At 44.0% G+C, this 23,537-nt stretch overlaps 1 protein-coding gene across 1 annotated transcript; it reads left to right on the top strand.

The window, feature by feature from the left end:
• Window positions 1-221: 221 nt before the first annotated feature.
• On the top strand, window positions 222-22,784 carry SERPINB5 (serpin family B member 5). Its single transcript, XM_004452925.4, has 7 exons — window positions 222-351; window positions 7,786-7,960; window positions 10,570-10,707; window positions 13,399-13,516; window positions 16,417-16,559; window positions 18,739-18,906; window positions 20,963-22,784. The coding sequence occupies exons 2-7, from the start codon at window positions 7,793-7,795 to the stop codon at window positions 21,353-21,355; spliced, it is 1,128 nt and encodes a 375-aa protein (XP_004452982.1). The 5' UTR covers window positions 222-351; window positions 7,786-7,792; the 3' UTR covers window positions 21,356-22,784.
• The last annotated feature ends 753 nt before the right edge of the window (window positions 22,785-23,537 follow it).

Genomic DNA, 23,537 nt, shown 5'->3' on the forward strand with positions numbered 1-23,537 from the left:
TTCTGTGTGCTGGGAGGTTTTAGCCTAAGGCAGGAACCACCGACAGCCGCTCGCTGCCCGGGCCTGTCCAAGGCCCTTAGAAGCTGTGCACACAACAGCAACTTCAGTCTGAGTCACTCTCAGCCGAGGAACCGCCGCCAAGAGGCGTGAGTAAGAGCGCAGTGTACAGGAGGGAGGGACGGAGAGTGCGAGCGGGGCGTGGTCCTCGTGGGCGCGGCCAGGTGCGTGGCAAGGTGCGCGCCCAGGTGCGCTGCCAGGTCTCTCTGCCGCTGAGAGCTGCTGCCGGATCCGTTCTCTTCGCTCCTCACCTCGCTTCTGGCCGAGCGTTTTCCAGGATAGCTCTAACTCCAGGTAAGCCAAGTCCCGCTAGCAGGGCTGGTGATTTCTCTTTTTATGGTAATTCTTGATTTGGGGTGATACGAGATGGTGAGCGAAGGCGATATAATGGGTTATTTTCAAGGATGGCTGTGGCTCCACATCCGCCCCAATGGGGATCATGTCAAGCTGGAATGCCCCTGATGAAGGAGATCACTTTACCGTAGAAGGCAAGACTGCACAGAATATATTTAGGAGGTTTTTATTTCGACGGGGGTGGGGGGTGGGGGGTGGGCAACAGTGGATTCATGGAAGAGGAAATGTTTCGGTAAACATTTTCAACTCTGTCTTGGAATTCAGACTCGTCTAAGCTTTAAAACAAAACAAAACACCCAGAATGAATTTTGCAATGTAGCAGCCTCAAGGGCGTGGTACACAAACACTGGAGGAAGCCGGGAAAGAATTGGGGTGTCTGGCTCACCTCCCTGATTGGCACTGTGGGGCTCAGACTCGGATTTATGAAATGCTCTACTTTTTGGCATTTTAAAGCGCCAGATCAGCCTTTCATCTGCATTCCTCTAGGTAGGAAGGCTTCTTCCTGGGTGTTTCTGAGTTTCTGCCTACTTTACACAAGTTGAGGAGTTCAAGTGTGTATTCTTGGACATCCTCTATAATAGGCGGGCCCAGTTTATTGCGCAGACTTTTTTTTTTTTTAATGGCTTCCTTTCGGCCTATCGTCTAAAGACACATTTAACCTGAAAGCCTGCTCGGCAGACCCGTAGGCCTGTAGCCACAGCTCGGAGTTTCGGAGCGCAGCCCCTCATTTCGCGCTGAGCTAGCAGGCAGACCTTCTTGCGCGCCTGGGGACTTTGCTAAACCAGGCCCTAATCGCCCGAGAGGTTCTGGATAAAATTAGGTGGATCCCGAACGTCAGTCCCCACTAGTTGGTGCCAGGGCTTGAGGGGTTCCTTAGTGGGTGGAGCGGTGGAAGGACTTGGTTCATCCAATCGAATGAGTCTCCTTGGACTTGAGTCAGCAGGTTTGCGGCTCTGCTTCCCAACGCCTTGACTTCTGCCGCTGGGTCCCGCTGGGTTGCGGTTTGACTCTGCAGCCTCAGCGGCTTTGGGCTTTCTGGCGTGGTGAGACTGGCTGGAGCGTGCTCTGAGGCCCAGCCCCGGGGCGCCTCTGAACCGATGGGGAGGAGGTTTCAGAGCCCCTGGCCTAGCAGGGGCCCCTGGGCGTCGGCGTCGCATGACTCAGTTCACCTGAGAGCCAGGAGCTGCGCTGCCCTTTACTGTCAAGGTAGCACTTTTCACGTGCTTTTACTCACTTAATCACTTCATTTGCTCCTTATAATAGTCTTCCACCCTGCTGAAACGGCAAGATCGACTGTCTTCACCTGGCCGTGGTTTTTCCCTTCCTAGATTGGAAGGCAGAGGGCAGAAGCTGTATTTTTAGGCCTGTATGAGGTGCTTTCATAGCTATAGGGGGCGGGGGTCCTCAGGCACGGTCTAAGGACCCACCACACCAACACGTAGAGGATGTTTTCACTGCAGGCCTCTTCCTCTGCGAACTGAGGCGGATTAGGTCCAGTGATACCTACCCTGGCGCAGTGAGCACTGAGTTTTCAAGGAATGAAAAACCTGGGCACGTAGCTGTGTGTGTGTTTGTGTGCGCATGTCTGGAGATGGTTTCTACGTAGGGTGAATGTATATTCTTCAAATCAGAACACGTTGCTAATATCAGATGACAGGTGCAAACCAGGACTGTTCCCTGCAAAGCCACAGTCATTCATTCTATCCATATGCATTAATATCCCTGAAATGGTCTCCTGAGAACAAGCACTGAAGGCTGTTGGCCTTTAGAAATCGTGTACCACTGACAATTTCCACTTCGTCTTATGTCCTTTCATCTCCTGATGCTGCATTTCCCCCTAAATTATATGTATGCCTTTAGTTATCTTAATCTCACAAAAGTGGAGGAGGAGATAAAGCAGGAACTGAAATTTTAAGAACTACAACATTTCAAAATACACTTGTAAAAGCATGCAGTCAATTATTTGCAGCTTGAGACAGAATTAAATGCTCCAGAGCATAGAGATAATAGAAAGGATTTCTTTCGTATAATTCTGGCTATATTTTTGGATTTAAAATTTAAATGCTACCTACTTTTAAGATATATAAATTCCACAACATTATTGTAAGATTCTAAATATTAAGTTCTTTTTTTTCCTGGGATATACATTAGAATTATACCTCAATGTAAAGTCTTGTAATGCATTTAAAAATATTAGATGAAGAAGAGTGTGTGAACATTTTATGATTAAAAAATTGCAGTACCTCTGCTTTTAATTGCTACAACAGAGAAAAAAATTAATGATGCTGACAGGATAATGCCCCTCATTTCCAATAAGCTTTGTCTTTCTATTCAAAGCCCATGCTTTGGTATGAAAAGGTGATAGCATAATCTCTTCAAAGAAAATTGCAGAGCATCTTAGACAAGGCCCACGTCCAATCATTCACCACACAGTGCCTCTTTCCTTCTTGGATTTCTTAGTTCTAGTCCCTTTTCTTCACCCCCCATCTCCCTAGCTTATTTTACACTTGCATCATCTTTTGCTGAAGCTAATCCCTCCTGATTTATCTCCCTGCTGCCAGAATTGTCCCACCCAGACGTATTAAAATAATTTCCCCATGGCAGTCAGAGCATCTTTCTAAAATGGTTATTTTACCACCTTGCTCAAAACCCTCCACTTTCCTCCCCATGCTTCTAAACTGCAAGCATCACACACACATCCACACACACACAGCCTTCAAGGCCGGGCTCCTGCATCCAGCTCTGGATTTATTGCTGGTCAGCGCCCCTCGCCCTGCCCCACCTCCCTTCCCGGTACACCCACTCCAGCCCTCCCGGGGCTGTGACTGTCTCGGAGTTCTGTCAGACCTCCCGGGTTCGCGTGTTTGCCTGCCACTGCTCCTTCAGGACTCACCTTCAGTGTGCCTCAGCTGAGCTGTCACCCTTGCTGAGCTCTCCAGGACGCGTTTGCTGGCTCTCCTGTGTGCCGTGTTCACTTGCACACCCTCTTGGCACATGGTCACACTCCTCACGCCCCTGGACTGACAGCCCCTGGGGGCAGGGGCCTCTCTGCACTTATCTTCCATTTCTCAACACCTAGCTCAGTGCTCACCACAATTAGGTCCTCAGTAATCACCCACAAAATGAAAGGAATATAATAATCGTTTGCCACATAAAAGGAGCAAGGGCTCCTTCAAGGAGGAAAATCATTGGGGGAATGTTTGTATTGACAAAACAAAAGCCATACAGGAGAAGCTGGCCCTCAAGGAGTACTTCTGGACACGTAGACTTTTTGGAAAGCTCTCGAGACTTCTGAGAGAACAAATGCCAGCAATGACATGATTGTCAAGAAGGGAAGCTGGCATGGTGTGGTGGGGAAGTACTAGGCTGGGAGCTAGAAGAAATGAACTCCAGGTCCAGTTTTACTCACTTCCTGTGTGATGGCCTTGGGAAAACCACGCCATCTTTCTTTGCTTCCCTTTCCTCATCTGTAAAATGAAGAGGTGGGACCGGATGAGATCACCTCACAAGATCTCATCCCACTTCAAAGGCTCATGATTTTATGAAATATCGCAAAACACAGGCAACTTTAAAGTAGATTCTGAAAACTGCATTCTTGTTACTAACATTTCCATTTCACTTTTCTCTGGTTAAAATAAAAATACCTTTACAATTTTTAGGTGGCTAAAAGATGTAGTGTTTTCCATGTTGGAGCTGTAAATGAAATTCTCTTTATTTGTTATAACTGTTGTGGGGATTTCATGAAAATGAAAGGAGTTATCTCCATCCCAAGGTGATAATAAAATGAAAGAAAGTTTGCAGTGATTTTAGCACTTTGAACATACTTCATCAAACATATGATTTTAATATACAGGAGTTGTTCATTTAATACTCTTGTACTCATAATTTTTATAGCATATTCTCTGGCAGAATGGCCCGGGTGGGAGGTTGAGGCTTTCTCCTGGGTGCATATTGCTAACATTGCCGACGTATGTCAAAATGCTTTGATTGTCTTGCGACACAGCAAGGTGGCAATCTGCTGGTGCCAAAGTCAACCTCAGAACAGATCAGCATTAGTGTTTTTAAGTTTTGGGGACTAATCACCGAGCAACTGCTCAGATTTACCATACGCTACCTGGTGGATTTTTCCACTGGCGATTGTTCGCCCTGTCTAGGAGCTGTGTGGAGCATCCAGCAGTACTGCTGGGACCTTGGACACTACCAGCTCCATGGCCTGCGCCAGCCCAAAGGAGAAGTGTCTGGGACAGGAGCCAACAGCACACAGACCCGAGAGCAGATCTGTTGGGATTTAGGCACTGAGTCTTCCCCTGGGGAGGAAGGGAGCTCGGGGAAAGGGAGACCTGCCCAAGGGTGGGGTGGGGATGTGGTGCTGCGGGCAGAGCCTCTGCCACCAGGTGTGTGCTGGTTCCCATTGTCCCACCGAGACCTGGACCTATGGCTTGAGTTGCAACACAGTGTTAATTATATTCTGTAATTAACTATACTAAAAGCCACCATCATCTTTTATTCACATACATCCATTTAGACTAAATGTATCTTAAATTATTATAATGAATGAATAATGCTTCATTTGAGCAGAATAGTAAACAGAACATTTCCCTACCCTTTGGTCCATGTCTAGCACCCACTTCTAAGTGTTTGTGGTCAAACTCCCTGAGCAGATTACTCCAAATTCCTAAACATAGTTTTTCTATACAAAGGAAATAACTAAAAGTAAAGTACAGTATGGATTAGGCCCAATTATTCTAGTTTCTCTTCTTGGAGTGGAGTAAATAGAGTCTGGGAACAACTTTAAAGCACAAATTTTATGTTTTCATATTATTATCAATTTGATTAAGGTCTCAGATTGTTGAAGTTTTGAAAATTTGCCGGGATCTGGGTTTAGGCTTCTGTGTTTGGCAAAGAAAAAATTCATTACTCTATGCCCATGTTAACTTTTATTTGTAGAAGAATTTAACATCAACAATGTTAAATTTGCTGCTGGAAAAAGCTGGACTTCTCATTCTGAAAGTCTGGTGTACTGATTCTCCAAACCTTTGGTGAGGAGGTTCTTGAAATTTCTCCAGTGGTGGGTACTAGTTGAAGAACTCCATATGCGTTGATGTTTGTCCCACTATGTGGTCTGCTTTTTCTGGGGCTTAATGGCCCCTGACCTCCCTTAAAGAAAGGTAAACTTCAGTTTACCTTGAACAGGTTTGTAATGGCAATACTGGATCTGGGTGTACTTAGCTGCACTTGTTAGGGACAAGAAGAGAAGGAGGAAGAAGTCAGTGGCAATGGCCAGTGAGCACGAATGGATCAGCAAAAATATTTTTTGCTAATTAACTTTGACTTTAACATGCTTGAGTCTTGGTTGAAGAAAGCCCTTGAACTTGGGCAGTGATAATTTTTCTGACAGCAGGAAGCATGTCCTACCTGAAGACCTTCAGCGCCCGTCCCCGCTCCAGGGTGTGTGCATGTGCTTGACTGCTTTGGGGGCAATGTTCTGAGCCTTGGTCTATGCACTGTCCCCCAGGGGTTGTGGTTTCAACCTTGGTCCCTTAGGAACATGCTGTTCTGGAGTCAGACAGCACCTCAGGAGTCCACGCAGCTCAGCATCTGCTTCTAGGAGGGGCCGTGCCCTCACTGGTGCCTTTGGACTTGATCAGTAGCTGATAGGTAGATGCTACATTAGAACAGTAGTTCTCAAACACTTTGATCTCAGGACCACTTCACACTCTTAAAAGTTATGGAAGACCCCAAAGAGCATTTTTTAATGTGGGTTATATCTATTAGTACTCACCAAATTAGAAATGAAAATGGAAAAAGTTTTGAAATATTTATTTACTAATTTCATTTAAAAGTGACAATAATATAACCATTATATATGAATATGAATGATGTATTTTATGAAAAATAACCACTGTGTTTTCTGAACTAACAAAGTGATGTTGTTTTTCATTTCTGCAAATCTCTAATATTTGGCTTAATAGAAGACACATCATATAGTCTCTGGAAAACTCTACTGTATATATGTGAAAGAATGAGAGTGAAAAGGGCAAATAATGTCTTAGTATTGTTATAAAAACAGTTTTGGGGAAGCAGATTTGGCTCAAACAATAGAGTGTCCACCTACCATATAGGAGGTCTAGGGTTCAAACCCAGGGCCTCCTGACCTGTGTGCTGAGCTCACCCATGTGCAGTCCTGATGTGTGCAAGGAGTGCTGTGACACGCAGGGATGTCCCCTGTATAGGGGAGCCCCACATGCAAGGAGTGTGCCCCACTTGAAAAAAGCACAGCCTGCTCAGGAGTGGCGCCACACACACGGAGAGCTGATGCAGCAAGATGATGCAACAACACAAAAAGAGACAGATTCCTGGTGCTGCTGACAAGAATGCAAGTGGACACAGAAGAACGCACAGAAAATGGACACAGAGAGCAGACAAAAGGGGGGAGGGAGGGAAAGGAAGAAAGAAATAATAAATCTTAAAGAAAAACAAAAAAATAAATAGTTTTGACCTCATGAACTCCTAGGGACCACCAGGGGTCCACAGGCCACACTTTGAGAACCAGTGCATTAGAGGAAGGGGGCCCTACAACACGACCTGATGACCGCTTGTTGCTATAGCCATTTCACCAGACTCCATAATTTTCTAGCTCAAGTCCTCCCTCTTTCCTTTAGCTCCCATATTACTTGCTCTGTCACCCATATGGCCTGGGAAACCCTGCATTTCAGTTATTTATCTACATGTCTTCCCAAAAAGATATGCAAACTCAAGAGAAGGAAGGGCTCAGCTGGCCCTTACAGCACTTAGTATAGCATCTTGCACACAGTAGGCGTGTACTAGCAACACAAAATAATAACAGCTGCTGTTGATTAAATATTGCTATATGCCAGGCACCCTACTATGTGGCATTACATATTAAATATTATGTGGAACTATGCCAAATTGTTGCGATGGACTGCTTTTGATCTAAAAAAAATTTCAGTTTTTCATGGTTTAACTATATCCTAGTGGAAACTATATGTGGTAGATAAAAACACCTGCCTTCCCAGTGCTGTCTACTGTTCTGACCCCTGGATGAGAGAGAGGTGTGACCAGTGGGCGCTGGACAATGGCCCTTGTGGCCGAGGAGCCCGGGTGTGGAGATTCCAGGCCCAGCCGTACACACAGAGGGGCTCTCGTGCTGGGCCGTTCAGACCGGAGGAGGTTTTCCCAGAGCCTTCTTCACAACCGGCTCTCTTTTTGAATTTACTTAAAACTTCATTTCTGTCTTCTACTCAGGACCATTATTTTGGCGAAATAGAATTTGTATTGTGCTAGCAGAATGCAGTTTCAGAACACTGTAAGGATGTTTTAAAAACGAATCTTTCCCTTGCCCTTTGGTTCTAGGCCCACAATGGATGCCCTGCGCCTGGCAAATTCAGCTTTTGCGGTTGACCTGTTCAAACAGCTGTGTGAAAAGGAGCCAGCAGGCAATGTCCTCTTTTCTCCACTCTGCCTCTCCACCTCTCTGTCACTTGCTCAAGTAGGTGCCAAAGGTGACACAGCAAACGAAATTGGACAGGTAAGCCCCCTACCTTGTTTCTGCTTTAAGTGGGAATACAGTTATTAGACCCTTCGGCAGTGCCTAGGGAAAATTTAATGGGGATTTTGTGGTCGGAACTGCTCAGGATTGAGAGTTGTGACATTTCTAGGACTCTTTTAATCTATTTTTAAATGTCCTCATTTATCTGCCCTACAACCTATGGTTAGGACAGGTACCATGCTGTGATGGAAAGCCCAGGTTCTCCACTAACAAGTGGCCTTTGGCAAATTACCTCACATCTTTTTACCTCCATTCTATTTTAAGCATCTTTCAAGATGGTGTTTATTAAATGCGCCACTGCAAGTACCCTGGCCAGAAAATGAGCCTAAGTCTATGCCCTCTGTCCTTTGCTAGGACAGAAGACATAGCAGTCTACAATAGGCACAAAATTTATTTAAACCATCATGTTTTATTTCTAAGATGCAAGCTCAATTGCGTTCTACCCTGCAATGTATCTTATTTTAATACAGAAACAATGTTTTGAACGATCTACTTTCAACTAACATGGATAAATAAGATGGATTATGTTTAATTATGGGGTCTGAGTATCCCATTTGAGAAGCATAGACTAAGGTAATTTATATTAAAACATTTAGAAAAGTGGTAGATGAAATAGAATTATACATTTATATGTATACACACACGCACACATCAGTTTCTTTTTGGTTTTCTATCTGTCCTTGTAATGGTTGATTATCTAGCTTTGTAAAGTTCTTAGGTCTTCAGATAAGGTGACTTTTCCAAATTGTCACACTTTAAACCCTCATTATGGGTGATTAACTGTCTAATTCCATCTCATTATTACTCATGTTGATTATTCTGAGGTTAAACAGTCTTTCCTTCTATGAACTTACAAGCATTTAACATAGGCACCTAATACCCATGAATTCCCAGCAAATATGACCCAGGAACTCTTCTTTGGGTGAGGATGAGGAATTTACACTGGAGTGGGCTTGGAGAAGAAACTTCAGACCTGGGAAGAGGAGCTGCCTCTTGGCATCGTCCTTCTCTCTGAACCTCCCGTGCTCCACAATCCCTTCCCATTTTGCCTTCCTCCTTTCTCATCTCCCATTATGGAAGGGCCAGAAAAGAGAACCTCCTGAGAGCAGCTCTGCTCCACCTAACCTCCTCCACCTCTGCCCAATTATCACCACCATCATCATCTTCAGAGGTCTTCTTGATGCATCCAGTTGGTTCCCTCCAGCAATGACGACCTGGAATCTTTCATTTTCTGCACTTCTTTGCCTGTCATCAAGCATGAGAGCTTCCCACCATGGTCCAGCCAATTCAGCCTTGCAATCCCGAGGCTGGGTGACTTGTCGGGGCAATGGGCCGGTTTGGTGACCTTAGCCTGCGAGGCAGCACCAGGGTGTGTGTATTTTATTTTTATTTATTTCTCTCCCTTCCTCTTCCCCTCTCCCCCAGTGGTCTGCTCTCTGTGTCCATTCGCTGTGTGTTCTTCTGTGACCACTTCCATTCTTATTAGTGGCACCAGGAATCTGTGTTTCTTTCTGTTGCGTCATCTTGTGTCAGCTCTCCATGTGGGCGGCGCCATTCCTGGGCAGGCTGCACTTTCTTTTGAGCTGGGCGGCTCTCCTTACGGGGCGCACTCCTTGCGTGTGGGGCTCCCCTATGCGGGGGACACCCCTGCGTGGCAGGGCACTCCTTGCGCGCATCAGCACTGCACATGGGCCAGCTCTACACGGCTCAAGGAGGTGTGTGGGTAGGAACGAAAGAAAAGTTGGAAACAAAATAAATGGATTTAAGCCCTCAAATGAGAGCATCCTAGTTTTAAGCGGCTTAGAATATTACTACTTTTGAGTGCCAATGATATCTTAGCTGCTTTACATATAATACCTTTAATTCTCAAAACAAAAGTAGGTATTTTCAGCCCATTTACAGAGGGGAAAGTGAGGCCCTGAAGAGCTGGGCAGGAGCATAGCTAGTAGGTGAAGGCTGGGCTTGAAATGCAGGGTGGCTGGACTGTAGCCACCCAGGGCAGCCCACCATTAATAGGAGCTGCCTACTGTAAATGCATGTCAGCCCTTGTGACTCTTATTAGTGCCACGAAAGGGACAAGACAGACCTTGGCTTGAGGCACTTCTTTAGAATCTGATACCTGCTTAATTGTCTCTCTTGTTGTCTCTAAATTGGGTAGAAAGTAGAACTCACCCTTTCCCAGCTTTGGAAATCCTTCTCCAAATGATGCATTCGAGGCATCATTTTGGAGAACAAGCACATGTTCCCTGTAGTTAATTAGGAGAAGAACATCTTTAAGGCAGTGGTTCTCAACTGAGGACAATTTGTTACCCCCAAGGGAGGGATTTGGCAAAGTCTGAAGACAGCTTTGATTGTCACAACTTGGGGGAGGGGGTGCTACTGGCATCCTCTTGGGTCAGAGGTCAGGACAGCCCCCCAACAAAGAACTATCCATTCCCCAAATGCCTGTAGTGCATTTTGGGAATCCTTGCTTTATGAGAACAATTACACAGGGCCAGATCCTTCCCCCAGCAGGCTGGCAGTTCTCATGCATCCACTTCAGCACGAAGAGGTGATGCTTATGGTAATGCATTATTTTCTCTTAACAGGTTTTTCACTTTGAAAATGTCAAAGATGTACCCTTTGGATTTCAAACAGTGACATCAGATGTAAACAAACTTACTTCCTTTTACTCACTGAAACTAATCAAACGGCTCTATGTAGACAAATCTCTGAATCCTTCTATGGTAAGTTGTTTATAGCAATTAGCAAGATTTAACTTTTGACCGGGCGTGACATTTTCACCTCATGTGACCTATAACTTTTTCCAGTGAAGTTCATTTCTAAGATGCTCATTTATGATTTGAGGCTTCTGAAAATAAGTCAGTCCTAATGGGCAAACTGGATATAGAGGAATTAACTACAGTGATGTCTTCTGGTTCAAATTACAGGGGAGCTGTGGCTTCTCTTTTCCTCTGCAGTACTCCCTTCCTCTTAGCTTCTTCATGGAGACAAATGGAGAACTGGGTAATTGACTCTACTAAATTTCCATAGATGTAAGGCAGCTCATGATTTAAATCTCTTTTTTCTGGGATAGCAAGGCATATAGCCTGAGACAATGCTTAAACTCCCTTCTCATTTGTTTATGCACACAATGTTCTCCTGATTCCTCAAAATCAATTAAAAAAATGAACAGTTTTCATCAGTCACAAATTGGTTTTGTTTTGCTGGGGCTGGTCGTGGTTAAAAGGGGACCCAAGCTCAGACAGGTGTTCACACCAGGAGGCCCTGGGTGTTTAGTTTCATCCATTTCTTGACAGATTGATCATATAAACAACACTGTGGTACCCTCAAATTTGATCCCAGAATGTATCCTACTACTTTAAAAATCTCTATCTGAAAAACCAACCAACATCCTTCACGGAGTTTCCTTCTCCACTTTCGTAGTACAGAGCTGATCCAGTTCATGTGTGTATGGTCAGAATGTCACACATCCCAAATATAAAAACTAGACTCACCAGCTAAATATTTTGCCATAGTGGTGTTTGCTTTCTGCAGTAGTTTTCTTTCTTTATTTTTTCCTGGCTGAGATCTTTCGAGGACATGGACCACTAGGTATGGTTGTAAGCTTATTCTTGCTGCATAAAGACCTGTCATTTTTTTCCCCAGCAATTGCTTGGAAAATTAAACAAAACAAAACACCTAAGACCTGAGTTGGGGCCTGGGCATGGGAAATTTTTAAAAGCTCCCTAGGTGGTCCTTAAGGAGATGCCTAATACATTTTGCCGATGGCACTGATGTAATGGAGTTCCTTCACCTTGGAGGTTCTTAGGGGGCCAGCAGCTCTCTCAGTCACTGGCAGCTATCATTCTACAGGTTGGGTTGCACTGAGCAGAAGCAAATTGTCTAAGGCTATAGCTGCTTTGATGAATTTCAAGGAGCTCTGTGCTTAGATGTGAAGTGACATGACATTTAATTGATCTATGCTTTAGTTGGGTGGCACATCCATTCCACATTTTGGATTATTTCAACCAAACTGGGAGTTGCAAGGAATTTTTTTGTTTAAATACTGCTTTTCTTGCCCCTGTTGGTTGCACAGCATCTGCAACTTTACCAGTAACAGTATGGCTAAGCATGGTCTGAGGACGGTCACCCACGTCAAAACTACCTGGGTGTTTGTTGAAAGTGCAAATTCCTGGCCTCAGATCTCTTGAATCAAGACCAACGGGGATGGGATTCAGAGTTCTGCATTTTAAGCAAGCATTAAAATGAGAACCATGGCTGTGTTCTCTACTGCACCGATGTTCCAACTTTAATGTGCAGATGAATCACCTGGGACTCTTACTAGAATGCAGATTTTTAAAAAAATATACTTAAAAATTAAAAAAAAAGATACTCAGATTATATAAATGTTACGTAAAAAATGCAGGGGAATTCCCATATGCCCCACTCCATACCCCTCCCATACTTTCCCACATTAACAACATCCTTCATTAGTGTAGTACATTTGTTACAATTAATGAACACATATCAGAGCTACCCTACTAAGCGTAGATTATAGTTTACATTGTAGTTTAAACTCTCTCCCACACAATTTAGTAAGTTATGACAAGGTATATAATGGCCTGTATCTGTCATTGCAATGTCATTCGGGACATTTCCAATGTCCTGAAAATGCCCCCATATTACACCTGTTTTTCCCTCCCCATCCTCTCAGAAACTGCAGTGGACACTACCTCCACTTCAGTGATAAAAGTTCTTCCATTGCTAGAATAACAATAAGTCTATAGTAGAATAACAGTAAGTCTACTCCAGTCCATCATTCATTCCCCAATCCTGAGGATTCTGGGATGGTGATGTCCACTCCACCTCTAACTGAGAGGGGGCTTAGAGCCCATGGGGCAGATGAGAATGCAGATTTTAATTGTAGGTCTGGGATGGGGCCTGAGATTCTGCATTTCTAGCAAGGTCACAGGTGTCGGTGAGGTACCTGGTCCTTGGAGCATACTTTGACTAGCAATAATCTGTAGAATATTTATTGATTTCAGTAAGGATAAGAGTTTCCTGCTCTTAGAGTTCTCTTTTCTTGTGCATTTCCTCTATTCTAAGACCTACTTTTTTTTTTAATGTTTCTGCAATTGGAATCCATATTATAATTTCTGTGTACATTTAACATAGTGTTTTTTTTTTCCCCAAAGCTGACACTAAATTGATGGATATATTTAATAATTGATATTGTCTTATAATTGAAGAAAATAAACATTTAATATAAAGAAAATCCATTGATTTCTACATGAGTTTCAATTCATATAGTATTACAGATTTTGAAAATCTATAGTAATAGACATTTAAAACTCCTTTTGTTGTTAACAGTGTAATAATGCAAAAGCTTGACTACATTAAATATTTTGTGATTTTATGAACTGAATGTTTTTCAGGAGTTCATCAGCTCTACCAAGAGACCCTACCCAAATGAAATGGAAACTGTTGACTTCAAAGATAAATTAGAAGAAACAAAAGGTCAAATCAACAAATCAATTAAGGAGCTCACAGATGGCAAGTATCCTTTATCCTTTGCTTATTCTTCCGTATGTTGCTAAGTAAAACAGACCTGGCCTTTTCATGAATCTTTCAGTCAGGTATAGAAGGAATTGAAGATCTGGAAAATTCCTTGGGTATTTTTAGTATCCAAGCTAAATTCTTACACATCACATCATTTCAGCATCTTGGATCTCTGGGCATTTCTTACATCATCTCATCACTTGGCAGAAATACCTGTGCTTTCTGCCTTGTTCACAGGTGAGCTGCCACATGCCTTCACAGCACCTCAGCTGAGTCTCTAACCAATTGTGGCTTTGGGCAAGTCACCCAACATCACGGGACAAATTTCCCAATCTGGAAACTAAGGGATAGGATTATAACTTGAAGATCCCTGAGCTCACTTTCTAGCTTTAAAATTCTATACATTTATTATGAAAAAGAGATGAAAGGTCTTGGGAAAGCAAATATACATATAGAAGAAAAAGACATAGCCATAGCTTGTCTTGGTCCCACATCTCCCCTCCCATAGCCACAGGTCCCTTTGGCAGCACCTACCTGGACCTGCTCTTTGAGTCAGTGCTTCCCTTGAGCCTCTCTCTTCTTGGACTCACTTCCTCCCTCCCTTAGAATGCCCAGTGATCTGTCCACCTCATTAGAAAGGAACTAGAGCTGAGATGACCTTGGGTGCTCACCAGCAGCATGTCCCCCTTCCCAGGGGACATATTTTCAGGTGTACAGGGAGGGGCCCATTGGGAGGCAGCACCTGCTTTGTGAAGAGTAAGCTATGTAGATGGAGTTTTGGGTGCCACTGCAGTTGCTATAGTCTACTGAGGGAAACACTTCCAGGTCAAATGAGACTTCAGGGCTCTGCCCTTGGTGCTGAACACACTTCCTGTGAGATGGCCAGGGCTCCCCTCATGGATGATATGGTCCACCAGGGCTACAACTGCAGGGTGATGACTTGGAAAGAACATGGACTTTGGAGTCACTCAAGACCTGGGTTCAAATCCAGACTCTGCTACTTATTAACAGTGATATTTGGACAGTTTACTGAACTGTAAAACAGGGCATATGTTATCTAATTTAATTTTTACATGGTTGTAGTGAGAACCAATTACATCCTATATGCCAAAATATGGCAGCCATACATATGTATGCACGCACACACGTGCATATACACAAGTATATTTCCCTCTGAAATGAGTTTCTTTGTTTCATATGAAAAGAAAAATACTTTGGCATGAGTAACACCAGATTAAACAGAGTTTTACAAATTATAAACAAAAAAGCAGCTCCTGTTTAAATTTCTGTGTAATAGCTTTGCTTTTAGAATTGCTAAATAATTGTATTTTCTCTCCAAGGACGCTTTATTTTAAAATCTTAATAAATTTGAACATGTGACTAGAAAAGGTAGTTTAGTGAAAAGTCCTCTGAACTTGGAATCTGAAGCTCAGGATTTAAGTTGAAGCTCTGCCACTTACTACTTCCGGTTCTCCTCTTCTGGTCTTCAGTTTCTTCAAGTAGGAATAACAATATTATGTATCAACACATTGTATAGGATTAACAGGACCGCCTACACAACCTGGGGGTCCAGTGCAAAATGAAAATGCAGGGCTCCTTATAAAAACACTCATTACAATTTTTAAGACAGGAGAGCATTAAACCAAAGGTTGGTTTAATTAAACCCAGCCAGGCCCGTGAGGTTGGTTGGTCCTGGGCATTGGGAAAGATGGGAGGAGATTAGGGAAATGAAAACTTTTTGTAAAAATGTCGTGTGAGGAGTGTTTTGTATTAAGGGATTATCACCATGGAGCTCTTTTGGGTGTTAGGGATTTGTGCTCTACAGCAATTACAGCGGCCACTGAGCCCCGTGGTGATGACAGCCGACCTTGAGGCGAACAGCCTGCCCGCAGCAGTGCGATTTGAGGAGGGGAGCTGCGGGGTAGCGGCTAGGGCATGGCCCTGCAGTCAGACCTGCTTTCCAGCCAGGCAAATCAGGAGGAGATTATATACATTTGGATGTGTATACATAAAGAGATTTATTTTAAGGAATTGGCTCATGCGACTGTGGGGCTGGAGAGTGGGAAATCTGTAGGGTTGACCAGCAGGCTGGAAACTCAGGCAAGGAGCTGAGGCTGCACTCTTGAGGCAGAATTCCTTCTTCCCTGGGAAACCTCAACATTTGCTCTGAAGGCTTTCAGCTGATTGGGTGAGGCCACCCACACTACTGGGGGCCATCTCCTTTCCTTAAAGTCAACTGGTTTCAAAATACCCATAAAGCAACACCTAGATGAGTATTTGAGTACATAACTGGGTACTGTAGCCTCACCAAGTTGACATGTAAGATTAACCATCACAGCCACTCTGAGCCTCAGTTTCCTCAACCATAAAATGGGAAAACAGGGATGCAGAGTAGTTGTAAAAAAAAAAAAGTGAGATAACATAAGTGAAAATGCTGAGCACAATGCCAGGTAGTTAGCAGGCACCTGCGTACTTCCTTTCAAGAGCATAGGCTTTGGAGTCAGAAAGACCTGGCTTTGAATCTGGAACCCCCCGCTCCCCGCTAGTGTGTCACCTCAGGTAAATGACTTACTTCTCCAAGCCTCAGTTTCCCCACCTGTAAAGGGGCAGAACTTCATAATGTCACATAGATGGGATGCTTAGCCCATTGCCTGGCATGGGATAGGTGTTCAGAAATTGTAGCTTGTGCTTTTCTTTTTCCTCCTTTGCCCCCTTCATTGTCCTCAGTTAAGCTGAATTGTGGGAAGGCAGAAGGGGACAAAGGGCTTGTCAGGGCTTATGTGGGATGTGACTCCAGCAAGTGATAAACACCAGTGAGTGGACATGCATGAAATATCAGCTGTGGTTTGGAAGAATAACTCTATGCAAATTGAGGTTTCTAAAATTGTTTGCAGGCCGTTTTGAGAACATCTTAGCCGACAACAGTGTAAATGACCAGACCAAAATGCTTGTGGTTAATGCCGCCTATTTTGTTGGAAAGTGGATGAAGAAATTTCCTGAATCAGAAACGAAAGAATGCCCTTTCAGAGTCAACAAGGTACGTGGTACAGCAGGTACCAGTAAAGGGATCCCAACTCTAGAGGTGAAAAATGCCAGCAGCAGAGGGGACTGTAGGATTTCCATCCAATGAGGAAAATGCGGCGACAGGAGGCCAGTGCCTTTCCTGTGATCAGCAGCTGGGTGGCAAGTGGTAGGAAAAGGACCACACCAGAGACCCTCACTCTTTTCCAGAATGTCTTCAGAGACTGAGCTGAGTGATACCAGAGAGAACTCTTAACCCAGTGCATAAAGCTAAATCACCAACCGGAAGACAAATATTTGGAACCTTTAGGAAAAATAAAATACAAACAAGCTGACCCCCTACATTGAGGCTCTTGGACGATCATGAAACCTTGACCGTTTGGGAATCTTGCTCTTGGTGTTGACCTTATGTTCTCCCCTGTTAGTAGCGAAGTCCATAGGCCTGGCGTTTTGATTTCTAAGATGCTCTGAGGTGCTTGTTGGCTGTGAAGAATAATGTATAGATTGCCCAACCTTGAAACGGGAGCCACTATGGTGAAGGAGCCGAAGCCTGCTTTCCTGGGCAGTCTCATTACCATTATAGAGGTGATTAATGAAGCCATGTTCAATGTCAGAAATAATTAATATCGATAAGTAAAGTCCCTCTCTTCCATGAACAAAACCAAAGAGCTGAGCCTGGAAAATTAACCCATTTCATTAAGAAAGCCTGGGAACTCGGGTATCCTTGTGGTGATCTGACACTGTCCCATTTGCTGCATCTGACTTGTGTTAAGCGCTCAGCCTGGGATGAATACTTCAGTCAGCACGATGCCCGGGTTTTGTTATTTACCTCTTAGCTCCTATGCGTCGACTCTAGTTTGCAAGTTTGTTTTAGTTTCCTAGTGCTGCCTGACTTTCGCCACTATCTAGTCTATTTCCAGACTGTTTTCATTATTCCAAACCAAAACTCATACCTGCATACAATAACTCGCCATTCCTCCTCCCCGTCACCCTGCGTGGCCGTTTTAAGTGCAGGGAAAATGTCTTATCCATCTCAGTTTTACAACTCTGGCCCAGTCCCTAGCACATTAGTAGGTGCTCAGCAAATGTTTGTTGAATGAATGACCGATCCCGAAGGATCGGCTTGAGTAAACAGTCAATAGCAGACAATCTGTGATTGGCTTTTGGGACCATTGTGGGTCCCTGGGGGAGATCCACTGCGCATTTTCAACGGCAGAAGCCACGTTTCTGCTCCTTACGGACTCAAACTACCCCCAGGGATCTGGGGGGGAGCCAGGAGGTCTTCCTTCCAGTGCTGGCCCCTGAACTTAGCTTTTGCAGCCTCTGCAAGTCGACTGCTGGGAAGAGCCTGCACACGGGTGTGTCTGAGACACCAGGCGCTGTGGCCTCTTTGGACTCCGGTTTTTACATCCAGCTCTTGACTTTGGGGCCTGACCTCCCGACTTCCTTAGCGTTGCCCATTACTTGGCTCAGCGGCAGCACGTGGCTTTCCTGTGAGTGGGGAGCCTTGTTGGCGCCGGAGCCCCGAGCAATGCCTGCCAGCCCTCCCTGCCGCCCAGGGGTCCCTCTGGCCCGCTGGCTGCTGGCCGGCTCTCCTCCCCAGACAGGCCCCTGGGAAGGGCTGGCCGCGGGGCCCTGAGTGGGCTTCTAGTGAAATCCACAGGACGTTCCTCATTGGGCCTCTCACAAAGGATGCAGGGCCAGCTGGGACGTCACGAAGAGGTTGTAGCAGGCAGTGAGTAGGTCCTGGGCATTCGTGCAGACCACACTAAGGCTCGTAGTTTTCACATTGAAGAAAGAGTATTGGGCGTCTTTGCGAAGGGAGGAGAATGTGTACTATTCCTTTACTCTTGTTGTTAAATCCTAAAGCCAAGCCATACTGCTTCCTAGAAAGTCCTACTCTGTGAACAGATTAATAAGGATTTGAAATGTCCTTGATCTCTTAATGTTTTACCTACTAAAGTAATAGAAAGCGCTACCCTAACGGGGGATGCGCCCTCTTTTGAACGCAGGTGCTCTTACTTTTCCTTTGTTTCCTTTGAGGTGCTTTTGTCAGCCCCTGAGTTTTTTAGGTGACGTTACTAGAGCCCTTCTCCTGTGCTGTGCTGTCTCCTTCAAGGCTAGACTAAATCGGGGACGTTATCAAAAGGCTATTTGAGTGGTGGTGACAAAAACAGTTTCTCCTCCTCCTGCAGACGGACAGCAAGCCCGTGCAGATGATGCACACGGAGGCCACGTTCTTCCTGGGCAACGTTGATGAGCTCGGCTGCAAGATCATCGAGCTTCCTTTCCAGAACAAGCACCTCAGCATGCTCATCCTGCTGCCCAAGGACGTGGAGGACGGGTCAATGGGCTTGGAAAAGGTAAGGAGCCAGGCAGGTGTGTACCGCCACGGTGCCACCTGCCAAGGCAGAGGGGGGACGGGGCTCTTGGGGCTGTGGAAAGGGCCGGCCACTGTCCAGAGCCATCTTTAAGGATTCCAGGGTCCTTTCCTCCTCAGTGCTCCAAACAGCCAGCACGTATTTGGCACTTACAGTGTACCAGGAACTGGACTGAGTCTCCCCATGCATTATCTCCTGGGATTTGCCCAACAAGGTGGAGACTGCTAGCCGGCTTGTCTGCAGGGAGTGGAGGCACGGAGGGGCAGCAGCTTATCCGTGGCTGTGGAAATGGCACACAGGGTTCGAATCTGAGCCCAGAAGGGGGAGCCTGCACCCGGCTCCAGCCTGGGGTCCCTCCCTCATGTTCTCCACTATCTGAGGAACAAAAGGTCTTTTACTACACACCTATAAATGGGATTTTATGTTGCCGCACACGTTGTAGAGACGGCAAGTGACGGGCATGGGTGTATGTGAAAGTGGAGGTGTTCTCTGCCAGTGACGGACGTCTTCCTTAGCTTCCCTGGTCTTTGTCAGCTTGTGTGCAGCTGCCCCAGGCCCATCCTTTTGCCTCCCTCCCAATGGCTTTCTGCTCCACTCCAGCTTGTCCTTAGCCCTCGGCCTGGAAGGAAATGGGGTGCTCTATGAAGATCCCGGGGAGCACGTGTTGTCTTTGCAGTGGTGCCTGGGCTACTCCCTGCCTTTCCAGGAGATGGTCTAGCCTGGTCTCCATCTTACCTGTTGCTTTGGTTTTCATTACATTTTGCCCATCACTTTGCTAAGTGAATCGTATTTCCTGGCCTCATTCTCCTTGGAACCCTAGTTACCTCTCTTTATTCTGCTTCATGTCCTGAGCTCATTTTCTCATTCAGCTGTTACCAACTCTTTTGGATTTTGCCTTGCCTACTTAAGTACCCTCATGCAAGCACCATTTTCTTTTTTTTTCAGAACTAGAGAAACTGATCTTCTGAGTCTCAGAAAGGGATATTTAAGAATACATATGCAATGGAGGAAAAAGCGTTTTTTCCTCCTAAGAGGTTTTTGGATGAATTTTCTCCCCTTTATTCACCCTCCACTTCCTTGTAGTAAATGAATGAGAGAAAGTACATTTTGGCTCTGAAAGGCTAGTTACTGATAACAATCTTTTGGTCCTAATAATTTCTTTTAAATGAAAGTTTCCCCTGAAAAGTAATTATCATTACTTAGCAAGAAAATCAAGTGCACCCTTCTCCCATTAAAGAAAGAACCAACAGCTTGCAACTCTGCCATATCCCTGATTTTCATAGATTTCATACAAATAACTTCAGTGCAAAGGGCTATTTGTTGTGCTCCAATACTGTCCCATGATAGGAACAAAGTACTATTGTTCTCTATTGTACATGGTTTTTCTCTTCTAACCAGTAAAGAGATTGGAAGGGAAAAGGACAATCTAAGATGTGCTCCATGAAGAATTTTCTGACAAAATACTTTTCTGCTTCATTTCATCTTTCACTTTTAAAAATCAACTGAAGTGGACACATTTACCACCTATGATCTTAAAAAATGCCTCAGAGACATGCCAATTTCTCATTTCAAAACAAGGAACTATAGCTTTAATTTGTTATTAAATTTGGTGCTGTGCCTAGTACATCAATTTTCTGGATTTCCTAGTAGAGAAATTATTATAAGCATTCATGAAATATTATGCATAAAAACCCTTCTAATATTATATTTATTTCACCTTTGTTTATGCAGCACAATAATGCATGCATTTGATTCTATAGCGGTATCAGTAACAACAACAAAAAACACAAACCCTTCCAAGCAATGCTCTCATGACTTACAACGCAAAGGGAGCTTTGTCGCAGGCTGGGGCATAGGAAAACAATGCTGGCTGCAACTCAGATGTGAGAAACTAGTCTCAGACAAAAGCTGCAGGCTGATGTTCCTCTTTGACGGCCCACCCACACTGTTTCCAAACTGGCACTCTGTGCTTGTTAATCAAGCAAGATCTTTTACAACTGGAGATAAAAAAAATTTTCCTCTCCTTTTTGTCCTTTAGGTTGAAAGAGAACTCACCTCAGAGAAGCTGTTGCAATGGACCAATCCCAGCACCATGGCCAATGCCAAAGTCAAGCTCTCCATTCCAAAATTTAAGGTGGAAAAGATGATCGATCCTAAGGCTAGTTTGGAAAACCTAGGGTTGAAAAATATCTTTAATGAAAGCACATCTGATTTCTCTGGAATGTCAGAGACCAAGGGAGTGGCCCTATCAAATGTTATCCACAGAGTGTGCCTAGAAATAACTGAGGATGGTGGGGATTCAATGGAGGTGCCAGGATCACGCATCCTGCAACACAAAGACGAATTCAATGCCGACCGCCCATTTATTTACATCATCAGGCACAACAAAACTCGAAACATCGTTTTCTTTGGCAAGTTCTGTGGCCCTTAAGTGTCAAAGCCCTTGTTAAGTCTCACTTAATTTTTCTGTGGAAATTTTACAGATTTCTGTAAATTCTGCCTGGAGAGAAGTACTTTCTAAATATGATAAATTGTTAATATTGCTTGACGGGGAAGCTGCTGGTACTTGTTATACGCAGCCTTCACACTAATAAGCCCTTTTCCAAATCTTTGCTTCTATTTCCTTTTTTTTTTTCCATAAAAGAGAACGACGCATACTTTTAGTGTAAAGGAATCACCCTAGAGGAAAAAGATTTATTCACTATTTGTTGGACTATACATGATTATTGGCAGGAATAGGTGAGCAATGCATGGGGTTATGCACACACGGGCTTCCACAGAGAACATCTTTCTAAGGTGGGTTTGGAAGATCGCATGCCCGGGGCCGTTTCTTCCCTCACTGGGATACTGGGTGGTCCAAACACTCTCACATACTTGCAAAGCTAATACACCGCGTGTATGGGACTCGCAATGAAACTTGGACACATGCTGCGGTTACTGTAGGCCCAGAACTCTTTCTGCTAAACCCTGGGGACAGATGTTCTTTTCTTAAACTCTGAATTTTGCAGACTTTAGAAAGATAATATGTTGTGTATGCTGTATGGTATGGAACACTCTGATACGGTGAATCAACACCTAATATTTCTGCTACATAATGTAGAATATTCACACAAAATGGATAAAGACTCTAGTAGCTCATAGTTTTGCTGCCAAATGAGTGTGCCACCAGGTTATGAAAAAACTTTGTTTTCAGAGCTTTTAAGTTTTGGAAGGTTGGATAAGGAATTACAGACCTAGAGTAGCTGAAAATGTGATCTCCCCCCACCAAAAAGGGAAGCTCAGATCTCATTAAAAACTGACTCTCACCTTTGATAGAACTCCCACCAGGTCGTTTGGTTGGCGCTAGGCTGGTGGCATGGCTTCTCACTGACTTGACTCAGTCAGGTGCCAGGGACTTAAACCGTGCAGGGACTCTCACAATAGCCAATAAAGGAATTTTGTGTTTTGAAGAAACACGTCTGCTTGTCTAATGTGATAGTGGGAAAGGAAAGGAATCTAATAATTAAAAAAAAAAATATAGCCACAAAACCTTTACAATCTTATAAGGAAGTACATTGACACATTTTTTCCAAGTCTTTGAGTTTTGTTACTGTAAGTTTTGAGTTTGTAACAGGAATTTGTTAAGTTAACAAATTAAGGAGTTAACAGGAATTTGTAAAGTTGGTCTGATAAGTTACCTGTGTTGCAAGTTCATGTATTAATTCACTACCAAGGACCCATTTACTGAAGATTTTATGACATTCTTTCCTTCATCGCTTCCCTGACATTTATTGTAAATAAGTCTGATTTCTGTTTTCTTGCTCTGAAGGTTCAATATTGACTTTCTCTTATGCTATTGACAATAAAATATTATCGAACTACATGTCTTGTTCTTTTTCCATAAGTTAGATCTACTAAATTGAAATAGAACTGAGTCATTCATTTACAAAAGTGTTCTTGTTTGTAAATGCTCTTTTGGGCGACTGACGCAGAATAAAATGGAATAAGATGAATTACCACCCCCATTCCCTTACTCCCTTTTCTTTCTTTCCATCAGCTTTTGTTTTTCCCTCCCACCCTTTTCATCCCAGTGAGAAAGAACAAGGGGAGTTCTAGAATGTCTGTCAACCACATAAAAGTATATAATGAAATCAGATCTGACATGGAAACTTTTCATTTCAGACTTAGCTTAAAAATGTAATTTCCTTAAGGTGTGTATGGTTAAAATATTTTCTCATAAAGCACATTTTTCTGTCGGGTGCATTTGTTCTAAATTAATTATGGTGTTCCTGAACATAATATTCAACATAGCTCTTTTTCTAGCCCAGTTGAAAAGATCCCCCCCCCTTGCAATTAATTAGGCCAACCTGAGTATGGAATTAAAACTGATCACATTCCTGAAAGATTAGTGCTGGCAAGTCCTAACAAGACCAAAGTTCAGCATCCCATTATACAGAAGAAAAAGCTGAAGCCCAGAAGGAGAAAATGATTTGCCAGGCACAGGCACTGGGCTAGTGGTAACTAATATTTTTTTGAGCGCTTACTACGTGAGAGGCACTTGTGCTAAGCCTTGACATGTGTGAGAGGGTGTTAACACGGGATTTTTCCTGGTTGCCTCAGCCCTGGGTGCCCTG

The sequence above is a fragment of the Dasypus novemcinctus genome, chromosome 16 (genome assembly GCF_030445035.2).
Source record: "Dasypus novemcinctus isolate mDasNov1 chromosome 16, mDasNov1.1.hap2, whole genome shotgun sequence".
Lineage (NCBI taxonomy): Eukaryota > Metazoa > Chordata > Mammalia > Cingulata > Dasypodidae > Dasypus > Dasypus novemcinctus.

Excerpts from the sequence above, each read along its gene's own strand:
- SERPINB5 (XM_004452925.4), top strand. The coding sequence starts at position 7,793 with ATGGATGCCCTGCGCCTGGCAAATTCAGCTTTTGCGGTTGACCTGTTC. Across the intron at positions 13,517-16,416 it reads AATTAAGGAGCTCACAGATG|GCCGTTTTGAGAACATCTTA; the intron begins GCAAGTATCCTT and ends AATTGTTTGCAG. Across the intron at positions 16,560-18,738 it reads GCCCTTTCAGAGTCAACAAG|ACGGACAGCAAGCCCGTGCA; the intron begins GTACGTGGTACA and ends CTCCTCCTGCAG.